The sequence below is a fragment of the Athene cunicularia genome (genome assembly GCF_003259725.1).
Source record: "Athene cunicularia isolate RWA chromosome 7 unlocalized genomic scaffold, athCun1 chr7_part1, whole genome shotgun sequence".
Taxonomy (NCBI): Eukaryota; Metazoa; Chordata; class Aves; order Strigiformes; family Strigidae; genus Athene; species Athene cunicularia.
The window spans coordinates 36249658-36268220 of NW_020799107.1; the positions used below are offsets into that span (position 1 = coordinate 36249658).

General features: G+C 37.9%; 1 protein-coding gene across 1 annotated transcript in view; it reads right to left on the bottom strand.

Moving 5' to 3' along the window:
* The window catches only part of NEB (nebulin), a 112202-nt gene that overhangs the window by 6206 nt on the left and 87433 nt on the right, over positions 1-18563 (bottom strand). The window contains exons 104-122 of the mRNA XM_026852536.1: positions 17769-17873; positions 16345-16449; positions 15404-15514; positions 14857-14967; positions 13318-13431; positions 13077-13181; positions 12526-12630; positions 11831-11935; positions 10932-11024; positions 8403-8495; positions 6842-6934; positions 6252-6344; positions 4980-5072; positions 4373-4465; positions 3058-3150; positions 2174-2266; positions 1481-1573; positions 813-905; positions 239-331 (exon numbers count right to left, since the gene is read on the bottom strand). Of these exons, the coding sequence (XP_026708337.1) occupies positions 239-331; positions 813-905; positions 1481-1573; positions 2174-2266; positions 3058-3150; positions 4373-4465; positions 4980-5072; positions 6252-6344; positions 6842-6934; positions 8403-8495; positions 10932-11024; positions 11831-11935; positions 12526-12630; positions 13077-13181; positions 13318-13431; positions 14857-14967; positions 15404-15514; positions 16345-16449; positions 17769-17873 (1884 nt within the window). The remainder of the gene's footprint in view (positions 1-238; positions 332-812; positions 906-1480; positions 1574-2173; positions 2267-3057; positions 3151-4372; positions 4466-4979; positions 5073-6251; positions 6345-6841; positions 6935-8402; positions 8496-10931; positions 11025-11830; positions 11936-12525; positions 12631-13076; positions 13182-13317; positions 13432-14856; positions 14968-15403; positions 15515-16344; positions 16450-17768; positions 17874-18563) is intronic.

Here is an 18563-nt window from a genome sequence, read left to right on the forward strand (position 1 = left end):
TTCTTAATATTGTCTGGATAGAGCCCACAAGTACACAGACTGAGTTGTAGGAAAGGCCTAGATTTATGGATCAGATTGTTAACACTAAAGTAATTTTATTTTAGAAGAGCGATTAATTTGCAGAAACAAATATATCTATTTTTTAAAATGAAAATCAACTTTCAGTAGGGAGTTAGAATGTTACTTTTTTAAGATATAAGCACAAAGGAAAAAAAGAAACACATCTATTTTAAGGTACCGAGCTAATGATTTCTTGATTGCGTTTGACTCTCTCCATCTCTGGAGTGATTGGTGTTGGGGTCACTTTCCCCACATTTTCTTTGTACAAAACCTACAGGATACAAAGGAGTATCCAAATGTCATTAAAAAGGCACAAAAAAACCCCCAAAAAACAAAAAACAACAAAACCAAACCAGCATACACTAGAGCTTTGGAATCATTACACTTAGGAAGGGTTAGAGGTGGGGCACAGTGCTGTTCCCAAAAGAAGCAAGGGGAGCTTTGCTATTAATTACCAGGATGCAGAAATGGACCCTGTGTGGGATCAACTCCGCTTGAAAGCACACTTGTAGTGAGAAAGGGTTAAAAAAAATTGCAGAGAAACAATATCCATCCAAAAAAGGTCAAACCTGGTTCTAGTGAGATCCTGCATCAGGCAGTGTTAAATAGAAGATACCGGGATTTGGTTGTAAGCACGGAAGGTAGGAGATTCGGTTTATAAAGTTAGGAAGCACAGATTACTGAACGGCTACAGGTATGTTTGTTAACCAGGTCATTCAGATCTTTAGAAACTGATTTCCTGTTAAAAATACCGAGCTAATGATTTCTTGATTGCGTTTGACTCTTTCCATCTCGGGAGTGACAGGTGTTGGGGTGGCTTTCCCTATGTTCTCTTTATACAACACCTGTGAGACACAAGAAAGGAGCCAAAGAAAACAACAATGAATAAAAAGCTGTTAAACAAAGCCTAAGGCATTTTTTTTTTCTTGTGCTTATTTTCTCAGGGCCTAGGTAATATCTATATTTTTAAAGAAGGTACTTAGCCATGTTTTACTAGAGAAGTAGGGTTTGGCATACTGGCTTTTTAACTACAAGATCACTCGAAATAAATAGTGTAAGCAAGCAATACAGAAACTAGACCACAACAATACCATATGGGGGGGCTGAGTATGTTATGAATATGTAAATTCTAATTTAAAAAAAAAAAAATGTCAGCATTGCGGAGAAAACAAGTGGAGTTTGTTAAGTGTTTTTAGGATTAGAACAGGGCATTAAAATCACTTGAAAACCAATAAAAACTGTAAGAAGTTAAAGCCACCACTGTACACCACAGTAAGACATGAGTAAGAAGTAATCAGATGCTTCAGATCCGGGGTCAGCATTATTTTGGAACAAGTGTTACATCGTCCATTTATTAAAACTGTTAAAATGTTCTTTTAAATAGAGTTAAAGGGAACTTTTTTTTTTCTTAGCAAAGTACCGAGCTACAGATTTCTTGATTGCGTTTGACCCTTTCCATCTCTGGAGTGATAGGAGTGGGGGTTCCAGTCCCCACGCTCTCTTTGTACAACACCTGTGTAGTGACAAGAAGCAGCCAAAAAACCATAATCACAACTCTGTAATAATTACATCCAACATATTTAAGTCTGCTGGAGCTCAGTCTGCTCTGATGTGCCCTAAAAACTAACCCTGTAAGATTCCATTGCACCCGTGAGGGTCTGAGAGCAAAGAGGTCCCTGGTTTTATCTTGGCACGTGCAACAAATCCAATACAGAAGCCTTTTAGGTTAAATACATTTTCATGGTGGAGGAGAGCTTTTGGGCTACCACTGAAGCCTGATAAAAAGTCAGACCCTCCCTCTTCCATCGTAACAGCATTAAAACAGGAAACCAATGGGATTTAAAAAAAACCCAACAACCAAACACGTAAAAAAAAAAGGAAGTTGGAACAGGAAGCAAAATGGTTAAAAATACTTAGAATAATGTAAATAATAACATATTTGAAGAAGGGTTAGATCAGTAATGTTGGAAAATATAGTAAAGTGAGGAAGAAAGGATGTTTTTATAAGTTGATTACATGGAAGTAAGGAGTGGAATTGTTCATTTTTAATAAAGGTTAAACAGTTCTGTTTAAGTGGAGTTAAAGGGAATACATCTCCTCCTCCACAAAATACCGAGCTAATGTGTTCTTGATTGCGTTTGGCTCTCTCAACCTCAGGAGTGACAGGAGTTGGGGTTCCTGTCCCCAGATCCTCTTTGTACAACACCTGTGGGGTAACAGGGCTGAAAAAAAAAAAAAAAAAAAAAAAAAAGAACAAGCAAACAACAGTAACACGCAGCTTGCTGAGAAAACAGATTGCATCTTTTTCAAAGTCGCTCCGAGCCAAAGCTTGGAATAAAGGAGAAAAATTAAAGTGTTCCTTAAAACTATCCAGCTAAACACCCACACTCTGCAATGCCTTCTGGCAGAAAGCTGGAATAGCTCCTCTCTTGGCTTCTCAGGAGTTATACAGAAAAACTGTGTGCAACAGTAGACTGTTCAAGACTTCCTAAAGGCAGAAAGTATCAAATACAACACCAAAGGACAAAGAAATCAATTCTGGGTCATTTCCCCATTCCATAAACATCACAGCAGGTTACACCGGCACATATTAGAGTGCTGTTATATGAGGTCAGAGCCACAGGTTTGTATCAGGCAATAAACCCTTTAGTTCTCATGTATAAAGTAAGTAAAATCAGGGAAATAAAAAACACCACACAAAACAAAACAAAGGGTTGTTGTTGCTAGGAAAAGGAAAACGGGGTGTTTTGTAAGAAAAAATAAGAAAGATAATCAGACTCAAAAGAAAGGTGGAATTAAAAGTTATTATTAAGATGATTAAATAAAAAAGAACAAGAATGATGTAAGTAACAGTCATGGAAGAAAAAAATTTTAAAGGGACTAGGATATTATTTTTTGTGTAAGTCGATTATAGAGGAACGATTTTTTTGTGTGTGAGTTAAAAGTATTTTTAAATAGATTAAAAGGGAATTTCCATCTTTTCAAATTAAAAAATACCGAGCTAATGTGTTCTTGATTGCGTTTGACTCTTTCAATCTCGGGAGTGACAGGTGTTGGGGTTCCTGTCCCCAGATCCTCTTTGTACAACACCTGTGGGGTAACAGGGCTGTGTTAAAAAAAGAAAAAGGAACAAGCAAACAACAGTAACACTCTGTTTGCTGGGAGAACACGCAGAACATGAGAGGTGGCTTTCTGAGATGTCCTGGATAAACAAGGGATTAAAAATACATCCATAAAGAGAACACGCTAGTGTAAAACTCTAAGGATAAACACTAATCACCAGTACAACTTCTACCAGAAAGCTAGAACACCTTCCCCATCTGCGCCAGTGATTCTCCAGGGGGACATTTGAAACTGGTGAGTGGAACGTTAAAGCCTTAGATAAAGTCTAGTGCAGTGTATTGTTGTCTTTTCACCAGCACCGAGGTAAACTTTTCCCCGCCCCTACGCGAGTCACTGAAGGACCAGGTCTTCATGTGCCCTCCCAGAAGTTTTCTGTCTAGACAGAGCTCAAGGCCGAGCCATCCCTTCCCCGAGGGAAACGCCACTTAGTGCCCAGAGTTCCCCAGCGAAGACGCGAGTGTTTGCCCCTCACAGGAAGGACACAGAGCCACGGTCATAATGAAGGCCTGTGTGTGACAGGGGTCCCTGAGCAGCTGTAATTACTGGTGCTCTCCTAGCTGACGTGACAATCTCCTCACCCTGAGCCACATCCTACAGCACTAATTTTTTACCCCGCAAACCAGTGCTGCCAACATATCTAGAGTGGTTTACACCAGCTGGAGATGTGGGCCCCTGTCTCTCTGCACCAATACTGAAGTCTTCCTAAAGGAAGGAGGCATCAAAGACCACGCAGAGGAATAAAGAAATCAATTCTGGGTCATTTCCCCATTCCATAAACATCACAGCAGGTTACACCAGCGTGTGTCAGACCGCTGTTATATGAGGTCAGAGCCACAGGTTTGTATCAGGCAATAAACCCTTTAGTTTTTATATAGGGTAAAACCAGGAGAAAAAACAGCCACCAAGGAGTGAAGTGATTAAGCAAAGGAAAGGCAGATATTAAGGAGAAAACATGTTCAGAGTCAACAGAAAGATGTAAACACAGGATCTAAAAATTAACATTAGTAAGATGATCTAATCAAAACAAAGTAAGAAACAATCACAGAGGAAAAACTGTCAAAACATAGGGAAGAGGATATTCTTTTCTGTGTAAATTGATTACAGGGAAATACAAGAGTATTTTTTTGGTGTTAAAATGATTGTAAAACAGATTAAAAGGGAATTCTCAGCTTTTCAAATTAAAAAATACCGAGCTAATGTGTTCTTGACTGCGTTTGACTCTTTCAATCTCGGGAGTGACAGGTGTTGGGGTTCCTGTCCCCAGATCCTCTTTGTACAACACCTGTGGGGTAACATGGGAGTTTAAAAAAGTTAAGAACAAAAAAACCCCACTGCATTTGATGGAGGTAACACACCGTGTTTTATGCCCACTAAATATACTGAAACGCAGGGAAAATTAGGAAGTATAAGACAGTTAACAATTGTGATAAATTCAGAGGAACTCTTCTGATAGCTAGAAATACTGCATACTTTTAGGTATGTTTCAACAGAATAATAATTAGAGGAATGGAAATAAGCAAATATAGAAGCCAGTGTTTTTTTTAAAAAAAAACTCAAAATACCTTAAGCTTCAGGGAAAAAAAAAAAAAATTAAAGGACATGAAGCATCAAGTGTTACAATTATATACAAAAAAATTAGATAAGTATATAAAATATAAACATATAAAATATGACTTAAAAATTTAATAGTAGGAACAGGATATTTGTATGTTTATAATTTAATTAGAAAAATTAGAAAATTTACAGGTGTTAAATAGTTCTAGGAAACTTTGTTTCTTAAATGACAACAAAAGTACCGAGCTAAAGTTTTCTTGATTGCGTTTGACCCTCTCCATCTCAGGAGTTACAGGTACTGGGGTTCCAATCCCCAGCCCCTCTTTGTACAACACCTGTGTAGCAACAGGGAAGTAATAAAAAAAAAATAAATAAAAAAAAAAAAAAAAAAAAAAAAAAAAAAAGGAAAGGATAGGAAAGAGGAGGATTGGAAGGAGAGAGAGAGAAGACAAGCAATTTAATATAATTAACTTCAAAGTGTGGAAAACAGTTTTGTCAGCCTTGTTCAAAGGCTAGCAAAAAAAAGTCAGTGAAAATAATCAGCTAATATTACTGTGAGGTTTGCTGTCATCTCATCTAGGTGCACATCACACCAGCAAGAACTGCAGGAGTGTCTTGTGCAAAGCACAGCTTGAGCCAAGTCACCTGAAAACTCTTTTGCAAAGGAGTTTCCTCACTCAAACAAAAGATCTTGCGTGACAGCTTTGCTCTAAGATTTCTAAATAGGCTCAAGCAGTATAAAAGAGAGCTGTGATGGCCTCACAGGCCATTCACGGTAGCTAAACATTTACCAGCAGTGGCTGCTCTGAACTCTCCTACTCATCTCAAGCCAAGACTAAATTTCTTATCTGTCATGTCTGAACTGGGTCAGGGTGAGTCAGAATTAGCTGTAAGCTGCTCTAATTTAAACAGAAATATGCAACAAAATTATGACATAACTGACTGGAACGCGTCAATCTGGATAGAAATTCATTACTATAGTACTTTTCCCACACATATGCATCATTTGTTCACATTGTAGTGATATGAGGATGCCACCTAGGTTTTCTTATAAAGACCTGTAGGATATAAGAAAGCACCCAGCCCAGCAAAACCAGGAGAAGAGACAGCACCCGCTAGTTCCATTAGATGCCTTTGCTTCAGGAAGTGTTAATGGTTCATTTTTCATTTGCAGCGCAGCCAGCGTGGGCAATCAGAAGGCTGTTAGAAGGATCCACTTGGTTATTGAGGAGAGTGACAACACTCAGAGTATTACTATTGACCGGGCAATAAAATAAGGCACTGCTTAACAGCTTCAAGTAAATGAGTTTAAAATCTCACAGCTGGAACAATTTAATGACAAGTCAGACTGAGCTAAAAATTAAAATATAAGGATAACGACAGGGTTTTAGTGGTTTGATTAAGAAAGGGTTGTTTAAAGTTCAGCAAAGAATTGAAAGAAAAATTTAATATGGAGGAGTTAAAGGGACTTGATTTGCATCTGAAACGGTAGGGTTTGGTTTATTTAGCAATACCGAGCTAATGTTCTCTTGATTACGTTTGACTCTCTCCATCTCTGGCGTGACCGGTGTTGGGATGCCAGTCCCTAAGCCCTCTTTGTATAACACCTGTGAGGTACAAGAAAGTTTCCAAAAAAAAAAAAAAAAAAAAAAAAAAAAAAAAGCAGCACTCAATGCAGGCAAAACCATTAAATCTGACTATTTTGTGAGTTATGTTGAGTGTTAGGCTCACTTTTAAATTAATTTCACACTTGTTCTAGAGGCAAATATTAAGGACGAGGCTGACGGTTGATTATTCCATAAATATAAGAGTAGAGAGACTAGAAGATAAAGAGTTAAGATAAAACAAACATGGAGAGAAACACCATGTTAATTTCACAGCTCACTTCCAGTTTTGGTTCTTAAAAGAAACACGTGTAAAGTTGTAAATCACAAAAAAAAAGTTAAAGCACAGACAGGTGGAATATAAATGAGTTAAAAATATTGCCATGGAAAAGTCAGGAGCAGGGTGCGATTCTAAACCATTGAAGAAAAACAGATTGTATGTTAGGATGTTATGCAAAAAAAATAAGTTGTTATAATTGATTTTTTTTTTTTTTAAATACCGAGCTAATGTGTTCTTGATTGCGTTTGACTCGCTCTATTTCTGGAGTGACAGGAGTTGGGATACCTGTCCCTAGGTCCTCTTTGTACAATACCTGCAGAACACAAGCACCCAGCAAGGTGAGAAGATCACAGTCCTTCCACAACAACTACAGTACATTTGGACAGATCATTTACCTGGTTTATAGGCAAATATAATCTGGGATTATAGGTAATACGTGCACAGTTTATTTTACTCAGTCTGTGTAAGGATGGTCACCAGCTCAACAAAGTACTTAATGTCTGTGTTGAGGTGTCTGAACACACTGCAGTCCATAGACTACTTCATTACAGTAGGACACTAATTTAAATATTCTGCTGACCTGGCATGAAAAGTAGATACGTTTTGCTTTTACTCTTAGTTTGGAAAATGTAATAGTATTACTTTTCAGACAGTCAACATTTCTGGAGGTTTTGGGGGTTTTTTATGGTGTTAAAAACCAGTTGAATCCTTTATAGACAGGTTTAATACAAAGTATTTCATTTTGGTCTAACTGTTTGGAACACCATTATTTTATTTTGCTTTAGGTCTCTAGTAAGAAAAACAATGGAGTTTTAGCTCTCAATATTCCCAGGTTTAACTTAACCTCTAATTGTTTGATTCAAACAAGTTGCATTTTTCATGAAAGCAGTTGCACATGAGATGCCTGGGTTGGTTTAAAAGATAACCATGTAGAAATACATTACAAATGCCTTCATGGTTCTTCTTGCAACTAGTCAAATACTTGCAACAAAATAAGCTAACAAAAAACACCCCCTTCACTGCTTGGTGTCATTGAAACAATGAAAAAATACAAAAAATAAAGCAATCACGGAAAGGGAAAACAGATTATGTAAAAGGTTCGAAAAAATGAAGAATCATTTGAAAAAATCCAACTCACTTGTGCAAAAAGTGAGCTGTATAACACATTAATGTCACAAGCAGCTCAAAAGGGAAACAGTACTTATAAAATCAGGAATGGAAAATTGTTAAGATACTCATTGTATGGGTGTCGCTGCTCCTCAGCATTGTATAGCAAATGTCTGAGGTACCAATAACCACAAATCCATACCCTGCCTCAGTTCTGTATGCAGAGATCAAAGTAAAGCAGCAGTGGCTCAAAATCAGAACAAGCTGTTGTTACTAAAATCTACACTTAACTAGACATGGGAAGAGCCAGGTGCTGATTCCATTTAGAATTGTTACTAGGGTTTGTGACTACAAAAAAAGTCTCCAAGTTTTTTTTTTCCACAAAGTTCTGACTAGCTGATCCATTTTTTTTTGGAGACTAATTGTAAGATGTCACCTGGGTAATTTTTGTTTCTAGTTTTATGTTTAGAAAAGGTCACAAAAGTCATGCAAGAGAATGGCTGATTGTAATGATTACTGCAAAATTAAGATATTTACACTTCCTGCTGCTGAATACAGGGATTTAAGAGATCCATTCTCTTTTAAAAAAAAAAAAAATACCCACAAACACTACCAAAGGATGGAGCTTGAGCTCTGCATGAGTAAACAGGCAAACAGAAAATAGCGGCCCTTACCGAACTGATGTGCTTCTGTGTCTCCTTGACACGCTTCACTTCTGGGAGATCAGGAATTGGAGTTCCTTTTCCAATACTCTCCTTGTACTTAATCTACAAAGGCACAGACGTGAAAAAAAAGGAAAAGGATTGACATTAAAGCACAGCTGACGCATGCTTGTGGAACAAGTTACATGAATAAAGAAACGTGGGTCCTTTACACTTTATAAACCCATTCAAATCTCAGCTACTACATCATCAGGGATTGGAATATCTCAGGAAATCATCATCAAGGAACTTTCTATTACAGTTATCTAACAGAAAACTCTGCCACACTCCTACAAAGCACTTTAACAATAACTTGGCTTAAGGTAAAAAGGAGCCTTGTTTGAGCCAGAATTTTTCAATTGAAGCTTAAAATATGGGCATCTAACATCCCCCAGTAGCTTAATTTCAGCAAGAACAACCCCACTGATTTATAAAACTGAACCATTTCAAGGTTTCTTACACTGAGTTCCAAAAAAACCATGATATTAAAAATTTAAAATAATTTCTAAAAGTTTTAGTCTAATAGCACTGAAATAGGCACCCGGATCCGTATGTGGATACTTTAAGAGCATTATCCTGATCTCACAGAGACTGAAAACTTAAAATGGCTTCAACATGAGCAGAGAGCTGCTGTTGAAGTACTCCCAGCACCTTCACAAGCAATCTGTCAGAAGGTAACGTTAGCTGTTGAGGAGATGTCACTGTGAATGGCACTTCACTAAAAGGAATTTCTAAACCCAGGTGTAAATACCTTTGAACCTGATACCATTTGGTCTCTCGACCAATGAAAGAATTATTTTGGATTTGTAAAAATTTATCTTATTCCAAGGTGGGAGTCACCATACAAACCTTTAACAATTATAGTGCTATTTGCATCCCTACTTTAGCATAACAAAAAAAATAAAAAGAACAACAGCATTTCACAAGAACATACTTAACATACTACACATGAAACAAACGGCTGAAACGTTAGTAACTTTTATACTGAAATGACATCAGCGTTGAAAACAAAGCATGAAAAATAGTTATAAATTTCCAAAGAAAAGCAATACGTACAATTATTCCAATTTTAGGGTGTTACAATTTTTGTACAGAATACAACAGCTTTATGAGACATGCTCTGGCAAGGCTTTTGACAGAGTTTTTTGAAGCTAACAAAGCATGGATCAGTTAAGTGCAGAGCGAAGGGCTGGGCCCAGAGCACTCTGATCAGTAGCACAGGGGCTGGTTGGAGGCACGTCACCAGGGGTGTATCCCTGGGGTTATACTGGGGCCCAGTCTGTTGAACATCCTCATTAACATCCTCAATTAATATCCTCCTGGCTGCCGGGAGAGAGCGCGCCCTCAGCAAGTTTGCAGATGACACAAAAGTGGGAGGGTTGGCTGATACACCTAAGGGTTGTGTTGTCACCCAGAGGGGCTTCAACGGGCTGGAGAAATGGGCTGAGAGGTACCTCAAAAACTTCAACGGGGGAAATGCAAAGTGCTGCAACTGGGGAGGAACAACCCCAGGCTGGGGTGCGTGCTGGGGGTAACTGCTCTGCAGAGAAGGACCTGGGGGACAAGAAGCTGACCATGAGCCAGGCCAAGGGAGATGATCCTTCCCCTCTGCTCAGCACCAGTGAGGCTACATCTGGAGTTCTGTGTCCAGTTCTGGGTTCACAAGCACAAGAAAAATAGGGACTTCCCAGAGCAAGTCCAGTGCAGGGCCACAAAGATGAGTAAGGAGCATCTTTAACAAGTGAAGAGGCTCAGAGGGCTGGGACTCTCCAGCCTGGAGAAGAGTAGGCTCAGGGGGAACTTATCGATGTGTATAAATACCCAGTGAGAAGGAATGAAGAAGAGGGAGCTGCTCTTCTCAGTAGTGCTCAGGGACACGACAAGAGGTAATGGGCACAAATTAAAACCCAGAAAATTTTATCTGAACACTTTACTGTGAGGGCGGTCAGACACTGGGACAGGTTGCCCAGAGAGGTTGTGGAGTCTTGATCCTTTGAGATACTCAAAAACTCATCTGGACATGGTCCTAGGCAACCTGGAGTAGGGTCGACTTAGTGCTGAGGGATCTGGTGTAGTTGGGAACTGTTGATGTTGGGTTGATGGTTGGACTGGATGATCTTCAAGGTCTTTCCCAACCTAGACAATTCTGTGACTCTGCTTGAGCAATGGGGCTGGAGTAGATGGTCTCAAGAGGTCCCTTCCAACCTAAATGATTCTTTGATTCTGTGCTAAATAAACTGTGTTTGGGATGAGATTAAAATGATTGTAAGAGCTTTCCTGTTTTAGAAATGGATTGTAAGTAACAAAATTAATGTTAATCATTAGAAAGATTACTGTTTAAGTAACAAGAATAGGTAAAGATTTTTAGAATGTAACCCTTAGCTGGATGGATTATTGCCAAACCACTGTTAGCAACATTTAAAGAAATAAGAGGGGGAAAAAACTGTATTATTTCAAGTTGAATTAGCACTGGTATAGTATTAAAAACCAATTCTTTTGTACCGAGCTGATTGCATCCTGGGTTTGTTTAACTCTCTGCATCTCTGGTGTCTTTTCAATAGTAGTTCCAGTTCCAATATCTTCTTTATATAAAATCTTAATATTTAGAATGAAGACAACAAGGTTAAGCATACAAAACACAACATTTTTTCTTCTAGAGGGTGAATACAGGCACACGGCAGTGATTTGTACACAAGAGTGCAAGCTGGAGGATCACCTCCTGTCATGACCTCACTGCCTGTCTGAAGTCTGTCCTACCATGAGTGCCATTGTGCAAAAAAGGGGCTGACCATTTATATCTGTAGTAACACATTTTACGTAGAATATCACAACATCTGTAGGCTAATTTTGGGATTGAAGTCTAGTATTTGTTCTAATTTGCTCCCGTTGTTCTGATTTGGTTTACTATGTTTTACACAAATGTCTTCCGCTTAGTTACTTACTATAGTAACGGTGCTAGCAGCAAAATGATGCAGCAGACTTTAGGCACTTCATGGTAACGCAGGAAATGTGAAACAAATCAGGCAGACTGCTCACTTTTCACCGAAAAAAGACAGTTGCAACACAGCAAGGATACACTACTTACATGGTAACAGGACAGAAGAAAGGTCGATACTAGTAATGCCAATTTAAGTACAGGATTGATTGTTTAACTATATCACAGCTATGTAGATGTGAAGGAGCACTATCAGGGCACTCCACAAAAAAACCCAGTAGATAAAAAGGGGTAGCAAAAACCAGCTAAATTGACTTGGAGTAACACTAGTTTTGTTTGAAAAAATTCTTATGCACATTTAAGCAGATTAAGAACATAACTACATGTAAGATAAGAGCCAAAAATAGTTATTTTATGAAACATATGAAACAGTACTTTGAAATGAGAAAACAGAAAATAACTATACCGAGCTGAAATTCTTCTGGTTTTCCTTCACACGCAGCATTTCTGGGGTGTCTTGTACAACTGTAACTTTTCCTTTACTGTTCTGTAGGTCCCACTGATACTGAAGCTGTGGAAGAAGTTGAAGTAAAATGTCAAATGTTGTTTTTATTCCATAAACATTTACTCAGAGTTTTCTTTGAAGGTGAGAAAAATAAGTACACCTTAGAAGGAGGTAATTTTAACACTACCGTTAGTGATATGAAGATGTACCACAGCTACAAGTATTCTCATTTAAATTAGCAATAGGAGATCCTTAGCTAGATTTAATTGAAAAATCTTGAAAGGTGCCAGATTGTACCTAAACCAAGTCTCAACAATGAAAGAAAGATTTCCAGTCAGACTGAGGAGTTCTGTTACTGACCCCACAGTCTTGCAGGTAGTTCCACTGACAACAACAGACAACTTTAAGTATAATTCACTATTACTTGCAAAGGAATTGTCAAAGCACTGCAGCAAGAAGCTTTTTCAAGAAAATTACAGAATCATTTTGGTTCTTAAGTGTGCTGCTGCATACATAGTGGACCCTCTAACTGAAGAGCCCTGAGAATATAAAGCCTAGTTGGGATTAAAGTGTGATACTGTGACTTTGTTAAATGAAAAAAAGCAGAACATTTTTTATTATTTGACAGTGACAGTGTTTATTATTTATATACATACTGTGCTAAAGTTCTTCTGATTCTCACGGACTCTCTGCATTTCTGGTGTGTCTGCTACAGGCACATAGTATGGCATGGTCCTTTCTGCATCTTCCTTATACTTTTTCTGATAGAAAATACAAAATACATTCCATTAATACAAAAGCAGTAATAAACAATCTGGCATTACTTACTGTTGCATAATGCCCATCTTTATGGAAACATGAGTACTTCTGTGTCTGATATAAATTCAGGTTATTCCTCTGTGTAAGATTTATTTTAAACATTGGGTTATTAAGAAGTAGGAAACTTAATTCAATATGCTTAGAACAAAATTAGCTTTGGTATTTTAAAAGCAATAGAAATTATTGTTTCATTTTATACAGTAATAAAATAAATTAATCTCAATATTGAAATGGAATTTCAGAGTAAGAGATGCCACATCACAGCTCTAGAGAAATCTGTTTTTCTGCTGTATCGCCTGAATGTTGTGACATGTTATTCAGGCACTCCAAATTACGTCCACTCGAGGTTCCCACATGAACAACGATTCAACTGCTTCACTCAAGATACCTGGCTCGAAAGGTTCTTGACCTGCTGGGCATGAATAATCTCTGGAGTATCGACAACACTGGTGTAGTTGGCTTTCTCCATTTCTGCCAGTTGTTTGTATTTGATCTGTTGGGGAAAGCTCACATTTAGGTGCCTTCATATCTTGACAACAGTTTTCATTTGGTTTAATCAGAAAAAAAACTGTTAATAAATTTTCCTTTAAAAAAGTAATCAGATGGGATATATGAGATATTATTCAGACCTGGCTGGCAATGTCAGTGGCATTCTTTGCTCTCACAAAATCCGGTGTCTCCAAAGCCAGTTCTGTCAGGCCTCTTCCTCTGATTTCTAAGTCCAAGGCTTTTTTGTACGCTTTCTGTAGATGAAGACAGTAAATAGATACCTTGTTAATGTGAATGTAATAGCAACCTTCAGATCATTTCATGATCACACCACAAAATAGGAATGCTACTGTTATAAATTCACAATTAAACACAAAAATGATGTCATGAAAGTGTGCTGAGCACACCACAGGCCACCTGTATTAAGGTCGCTCTTCCTTCCCACTGCAGTGATCTCAAAGTGTAAGTTCCTTTAGGTGACCAGTGATCAGTGCAAAACAATAACTTGTACAGAAGAGAAGCACCAGGGAGCGGGTAGTGTAGGAAATGCATGTGGTAGTGAAAGGTGCTCAGATGTTTCACACTGAGCAATGTCCAAAAAATACAAGGTGTCAGAATTCTCTGTGACGTTTGGGGCCTTCTGGAATAAATACCCTCCCTAAAAACTCAGTGCTGCAGCAGCCGCTCTTCCCAAAGAGATCTTCCACTGATGTCTAATCAATTTATTTTGTCATTATTTTGATTGGCATAATTCATCTCTCTTTGCCAACTCTGCTGAACTTTGCTGAATATGTCTGTAATATTCTATAATAAAATACAGGCTTTTGGAATAGCTTGAAAACTTTGCACTACTAAGTACAAAATGCTGTTGTCAGTAAAGACGATTATCTTGAGAGTATTTTGTTAAGAAGCAAAATCTTAAGTAACACTAAAAAGTTACTTTTTCAGCTTTCAGCCTGATGATGTTATGTTTTTTTAAAACACGAGCTAATCTTATCCTATGAAAACCATCACTATGAACTGTTTATTACATTGGTTCATCAGGACACCAGAGTAGCTGTTAGGTTTGCATCCTGCCTGCTGGCCACCTCTCTCCATCACAGTGGGGAAGGCTGCCTCAGCCGTCAGTGCTGGGCAGGGGGAACTGTTCAGGAGCGTGGCTGGTGCTTCTGACTCACCCATCAAGCATAGAGCATTCAGAAAGAGCTCTGCTACACAGCACACCTCCCAGAGCAGAAGAATGCCAGTCTGGTTCCCTCGCTGTAGTCCCTTTCTGATCTCTCACTTTACTTCTTGTTTCCTCAGCCTCGGTCCCTAGTTCCTAATCCTCGGTAAGTGCTCCTGACCTAAGATGCCTAGTTTACAAAACTGACACTCTGGATCCTACGCTCAGCCTTGCTGCCGTCACAATGCTGGTTTAGTCCATCTCTTGACTGATCTGACTGCTGGTCACAGCACCTGCTTCCCACCTGTATTCCTGACAGTTAACAGCAAAGCCAGGAAAGAGCTCACATAAACGTTCAGGCTCCTGGTTTTACCTTTAGTCACCCATACACATTCTTGTTTTCTTTCTACTCAAGAGTTTCTAGGGAATGACAAAGTCCATACTAGTAATACACAGCCATAAGCACTTATCAGTTGGAAGCTGTTACATGCATTCAGGTATTTTCCTGACGCACCTCATTCAGGATTTGAGTTGCATTCTTCGCTCTTAACATGTCTGGAGTCTCCTCTAAAGCTGTTAGTCCTTTACCTTTGACACCTTCCTCCAGGTCTTTCCTGTACTCTTTCTGCAGAAGAAAGAAAAGAAAAACTGCAAAGCCAGACTAAAGAGAGTTCTACTACACTCTACAGCTTTGTTGCAAAAATTAAAACTAAAAGAAAAAAAATCCTAAATTTCCAAAGTAAACAGAATTTTTTAAAACAACAAAGAGTACTGTACAGGGTTATATAAGAACTACTGCAGCAGAACATAGGAATTATTGTCCAAGGTAAATTGCAAAGGCACACACATATACACCCTGCTATGGAACAGTTAGGCTGATGAATGTCAGAAAGAGGCATGGTAAATATGAATACAGTTAATGAACAACAAAATAAATGTCCACGACAACTTAGATCACAACACAAAATATATGTAGAAAGCGGTGAAGAAGAAATGCTGCTGAGAGTACTTAGTGGAATTAGCTAACTTGATAGAGGAAATAAGCACAGAATAACTGCTACCTCGCTTGCTATTTTGGTGGCATATTTGACATGTAATAAGGATGGTGTAATCTCCAAGCCAGTAAGGTTTCTGCCCTTAATGGACTCTTCAAAGTCCTTCTTATATTCTTTCTAATAAGAAAAACAAAATAGCAAATAGTTATTACATTATTTTTAATCACATGAAAGACTACTGGTAGGATGGAGCAATGGATTGGTATTAATGTCACAATGATAATCTGCTACAGTCAATGCTGTGGGCACCTAAAGCAATAGATCCTGTTTCTACTAAGGCCTACAAACCAGCTCACTACTTTCAATACAAATATGACCTGACCATGCCTTTTTTTTTTTTTTTTCTCCTTCTTATTTGTATATGCAGAAAAAAAAATCAATTAAATCACTCAAACAATGACTAATGGCCTTATATAATTGTTTTTCAGCATGTATAAGCTGTGACAGAACAAGACTGTACTTCAAACAACCAGAAAAGAACTGCTTGAGGAAATAGAACGACAGGTCAGTGAAGAACACTATGACGGTAGAGACAGGCAGGAAATAAATGGGCTTCTCAAAAATAGAGTTCTGAGGTGAAAAAAGAATAAGCAAGGTACTTTCTGTGGAATGTGGTAACAGATACACATACTAGTGTTGCAAAACTTTAAGTGAAATTTATTTCATATTACATTTTTTTCTAAGGACTCGAAGACTAGCTTAAGCTTCATTTACTGATAGTTTCCAGATGAAAAAATACAGATAATATACACTTCATTGTGACGGGAAAGCTTCATGAATTTAAAACATGGTATTTCATAACCAATATAAAGAAATGGGATATAGCTAGAATTCTTTAGTTTACCAGCACACACAAGATGCAAGTATAATTGCTTGTCTAAATCACTATGAAAGTTTAAATATAAAAAATAAAGTTTTTTAGTCTATCAGTACTGATTTTAACATACCTCACTCTGCATGAGCTGAGATTCCTTTGCAGTAAGGTATGTTGGAGTTTCAAAGTCCAACATCGGTTTTCCTTTCTCTTTCTCATACTTTTCTCTGTATTTCACCTGAGAAGAAAAGAAAAAAAAAAAGAGTTCCCCTCATAAATAATTGAGGAACCAATTCATCGACTAATGTGTGCCTACTTTTGTCAACAGATCTGTGCTAAAAATGAATGTCTAATATTGTTTACCTTCCTGAAATCCTTATTATTGACCATAGAATGTAAAATCAAAGGTCAGGCTTGGAGCAAAATGTGTGTGGCCTAAAATTCCACTGATTTATTTCCTGTTGCAGAGAATAAGCAGTGTCTGATCAGATTTCAAGAATGTACTGATCACAAGAAAGAAGACAGGTAGCTGTAAAAATCTAACTTGAAGGGACTGCTTATAACCCTGGCTGAGTCCAGGCAGTTACATGTTAATGGGTTGCTGGAGTGTTAGCAGCAGGGCTTGAAAAGATGCAGTTTAGTGACTTTCCACCCAATTCTGTGCATGAGTGTCCAGGAAATAAAATGTCCACAAGGATGGAGATATTTTTGCTTCAAATCATAGTATCCAGCCTTCAGGGCATCAACTTTCAGAGTGCTGCATGAAGTAATGCTATGTCTTTGGCCGAGGCAGATCCTGATCTCAAACTGGAGCAACAAGCAGTGACTTCAGCTACAAACTGATTAACAACCGTGTTCTTACTGTCCTTTGCTATGTGACCTTTTTGCTCTTCCATGCAATGCAGCAGAACAGTAACTATGACCCTTTGTATTCTGGCAGTAATTTCTCTCTTGCTTTACAGTCAATAAATACCCGGAATAGAACCTGAGATACAGAGGAATAGAGACCAAATCAGGGTATGGATCTCTCTGGAATGGTTCACCATTTGCTGTATTCCAGAGGAAAAAAATGTCAGACACATTTATTAGCAGCAGTAGGTATTGTTTTGGTTAAAACCATTTTGGATGCACAAAAAGAATGGCAGAGTTCTCCTTTGTATCACTTGAGGCTAGAATGGATAAAGCAGTTGGAAAGATACTCTCAGCAACAACCCTACGTCTTCCAATTTCCTGTTTCCATGATTACCAGGTCCTTTCTTCTACAGATGGAATCACCCTGATAAATGTGTTATACTGTGTAAAAAGATCCATATACAACAGACATAAGTGACTGTGAGATCTACTCTAGAGTGAATAAATCATAGAGATATTTTATATGCGTTCTAAATTTGCAAACGTGCAAGTATTTCTCACTGACTTGTTTACTCAGGTGTGCGGTGTTTATAAAGCAGATAGGCACAGAGGTTGTAATACACTGAAGAATTTGCTAGAATGACCTCAGTGATGGAGACTGGTACTCGGTGAGTGGGGTTAATGAGAAACGCATGACCAACTTACGTGGCTCTGTAGTTCTGATGCCTCCCTTAGATGAACCTGTTCAAGATTATCTGGCACCACATGGTAGTGACCCTTACTCTTCTCATATTGCTTCTTGTACTGGTACTGAAGGGAAGGTGTCAAAAATCATCTCAATAAAAAAAAAAATCCCTCAGCAAATTTACTTCTTAGGTCCAATCAAAGCAACACTTCAATGGAACATCAAAGAGAAATTAGAAATACAAAAAACAAAACAAAACCAAGAAGTTTAACTCCCAGTATCAGAAATCACTTCTAAAGATGTGGGTGAACAGTTATCTTTTTTTTTTTATCATTTTGATTGCAACAAAGATTTTTCCAAAACCAGGATAAAAAAAAAAAAAAAGAAAAAGAAGAAGAAAAAAAAAAAAACACAGTGGATACATGAAAAGACTGTACCAGGCAATAATGACTTTTGTCTTTTCTCAGTAAAATTATCAAGTATTTTGTTAGGCATAATTCGGTACATCTACAACAAAGGGATGTTAAACAGAAACATGAAATGAAAAAAACAGACAAAAAAAATTTAAAATATCGTAAATAGTAAAGAAAAAAGTAAAAAAAGAAGAAAATTGTATTTGTTAGTGTAATGCAATCAGTTAAAATGTAATCAAGAATCAATCCACTAAAAACTATTAGAGGATTTAAAATATTAGCAGTTCTACAGCTAATAAAGGTTTTACTTCCCAGAGGACAAGTGTGGCAAAGTTGCTAGTTAAGTAAGAAATAATCATTAGAAAGTAGAGGAAGAGATCACTACCAGGTGATGTCCCATGA